Source organism: Tupaia chinensis, unplaced genomic scaffold (assembly GCF_000334495.1).
Source record: "Tupaia chinensis unplaced genomic scaffold, TupChi_1.0 Scaffold000627_1, whole genome shotgun sequence".
Taxonomy (NCBI): Eukaryota; Metazoa; Chordata; class Mammalia; order Scandentia; family Tupaiidae; genus Tupaia; species Tupaia belangeri.
The window spans coordinates 2,746,237-2,748,058 of NW_006160147.1; the positions used below are offsets into that span (position 1 = coordinate 2,746,237).

Below are 1,822 nucleotides of genomic sequence, written 5' to 3' on the forward strand. Positions count from 1 at the left end.
GAAGTCCGCCTGTGGGGAATGCATGGGCAAGCTGGCAGGCTCTGCGCCTGCTCTGGCCCCCAACCACCCCTAGTCTTTGAAAAATGGGTTGGGCAGGGCAGGAACTCAGGACCTTCAGGAGTAACTGTGAACTCCAGGCTTTATTTTCAGATATCCAGCGCCAGCGAGCCACCCCTTCCATTGCATTAAACAGGCCAAGCCCACTCTCCCAATGCCTTCGACTCCCTCTGTAACCTCCTGTTGTCCCAGTCTCCTCTCCCAGACTACACAAGCGCACAGTCTCCTAGAGCCTGCAGTTTTAAGAAAAATCAATCCACAGGAACAGCAAGGAGTCCAGAGACCACACTGAGGCCTGCTTGCTCACTCAGACTTATTTCTCGTAACTCCCCCCCACAGAATTTCCAGACACTCCTCTCCTCTCCTCAGTTTCATAAACGTGCCCCACCCATGCCCTCCCCTCTGCACTTTGGCTCCTAGTTTTCATTTGGAATTCCCTCCTCAGGCAGGCCCCATTACCTATGTAAATTTCAGTCATGAACCAGCTACAATCCTAACTGCCTTCTCAAAGCCTTCTCTGACCAATCCAGCTCTCTAAAACCCTCTGAGGGCCCTTAATTAACTCACTAACATCCTGCCCTGTACACTAGTAGCTTTATTTTTTGAACAATAACACAAATTCCACAAAGGCTAACGTCATTTTTACATTTCTCCTCTCCTAGCAGCCACTAGCCGAACCAGTGCCGCAAGGTGTTCCGAGAACTCCCCTCATCCTTGGAACTGTTCAAGCAGAAGCCACTGGAGAGGGATTCTGGTAGTGGTAAGAGGGCTGAACTGGACAGAATGCCAAACTCCCCAAAAGGGACGAGTCTGTGACAGCAATGAACTGGATCGCTGAGACAGGGATTGCTTTTAAAGAGACTGTCAGATTTTCTTCGGCTTCCAGACACTGGGGGCAAATGTTTGTTTTCTTAGTTGTGAGGCTTAAGACTCTATGAGTCTGGGACCAGCAGGTGGCCTGGAGGTTAGAGCACTGAACACTCCCACATGGCCAATCACGGTTAGAGTGTTGGACCTGGTGGCTTGTTTTCTCACTTTCCCTCTCTCTCTCTGTCTGTGTGTCTCTCTGTCAAATTAAAATAAGTGACTGACTGGATAAAATTAAATAAATCATTCTTTAAAAAAATGAAAAAGACTCTACGAGTCCAAGTGGGGAGGATTTTGGCCCCTCCAAACATTTGGGACCCTAGCCTGATGGTTTCCAGCCTGTGATGCCAGGACAAGACTCTCAAGCCACAGGTTCCCGGACACTGCTCATAGGATGCCCACACCACTGTGCAGTCAAGCACGGCAGGTGGGCACCACCGTGGGCCTTAGCTTTTGAGACGCCCTACCCCAGCGTAGGGATCGAGGCGCGGTGTCCGACCTACTTCTACAGAGGAGCAAAACCCCTTCTACACACTCGCCGCTGCCCAGGAGCCAGGGGTCTTAGCTTGCCCGTGAACACTAGGGATGGAAAGAAGTGCTCTGCTGGGCAGGTTTTCAGAGTCTGCCCGAATCCCAGGAGGACTGGGGGAGAGGCAGGGAGGAGCCTCTGGCAGCTGGGCCACCCCCAGGGTTTGTACTCACATCAGCCAGCAGGAAGGCATCCACTTCATTGTGGTAAGTGTCAAACAGAAGACTCAGGGCCTGCCTGGGGAGTTGGGGACAGGGAAAAATCACAGGAGAGGTCGGTCACAAAAGACCCAATGCCCTGGGAGACCGGGGCTTTCCCTCTCCCTCCTTAGCTCAGGGTCAGACACTGATTTACAGGGGTTCCACTCTT

At 52.0% G+C, this 1,822-nt stretch overlaps 1 protein-coding gene across 1 annotated transcript in view; it reads right to left on the reverse strand.

Annotated features, from left to right (window-relative positions):
* PIK3C2B (phosphatidylinositol-4-phosphate 3-kinase catalytic subunit type 2 beta) overlaps positions 1-1,822 on the reverse strand; it is a 106,040-nt gene that overhangs the window by 42,387 nt on the left and 61,831 nt on the right. The window contains exon 11 of the mRNA XM_027776046.1: positions 1-9. This exon is cut by the window's left edge and continues 177 nt beyond it. Coding sequence (XP_027631847.1) covers positions 1-9 — 9 coding nt within the window. The remainder of the gene's footprint in view (positions 10-1,822) is intronic.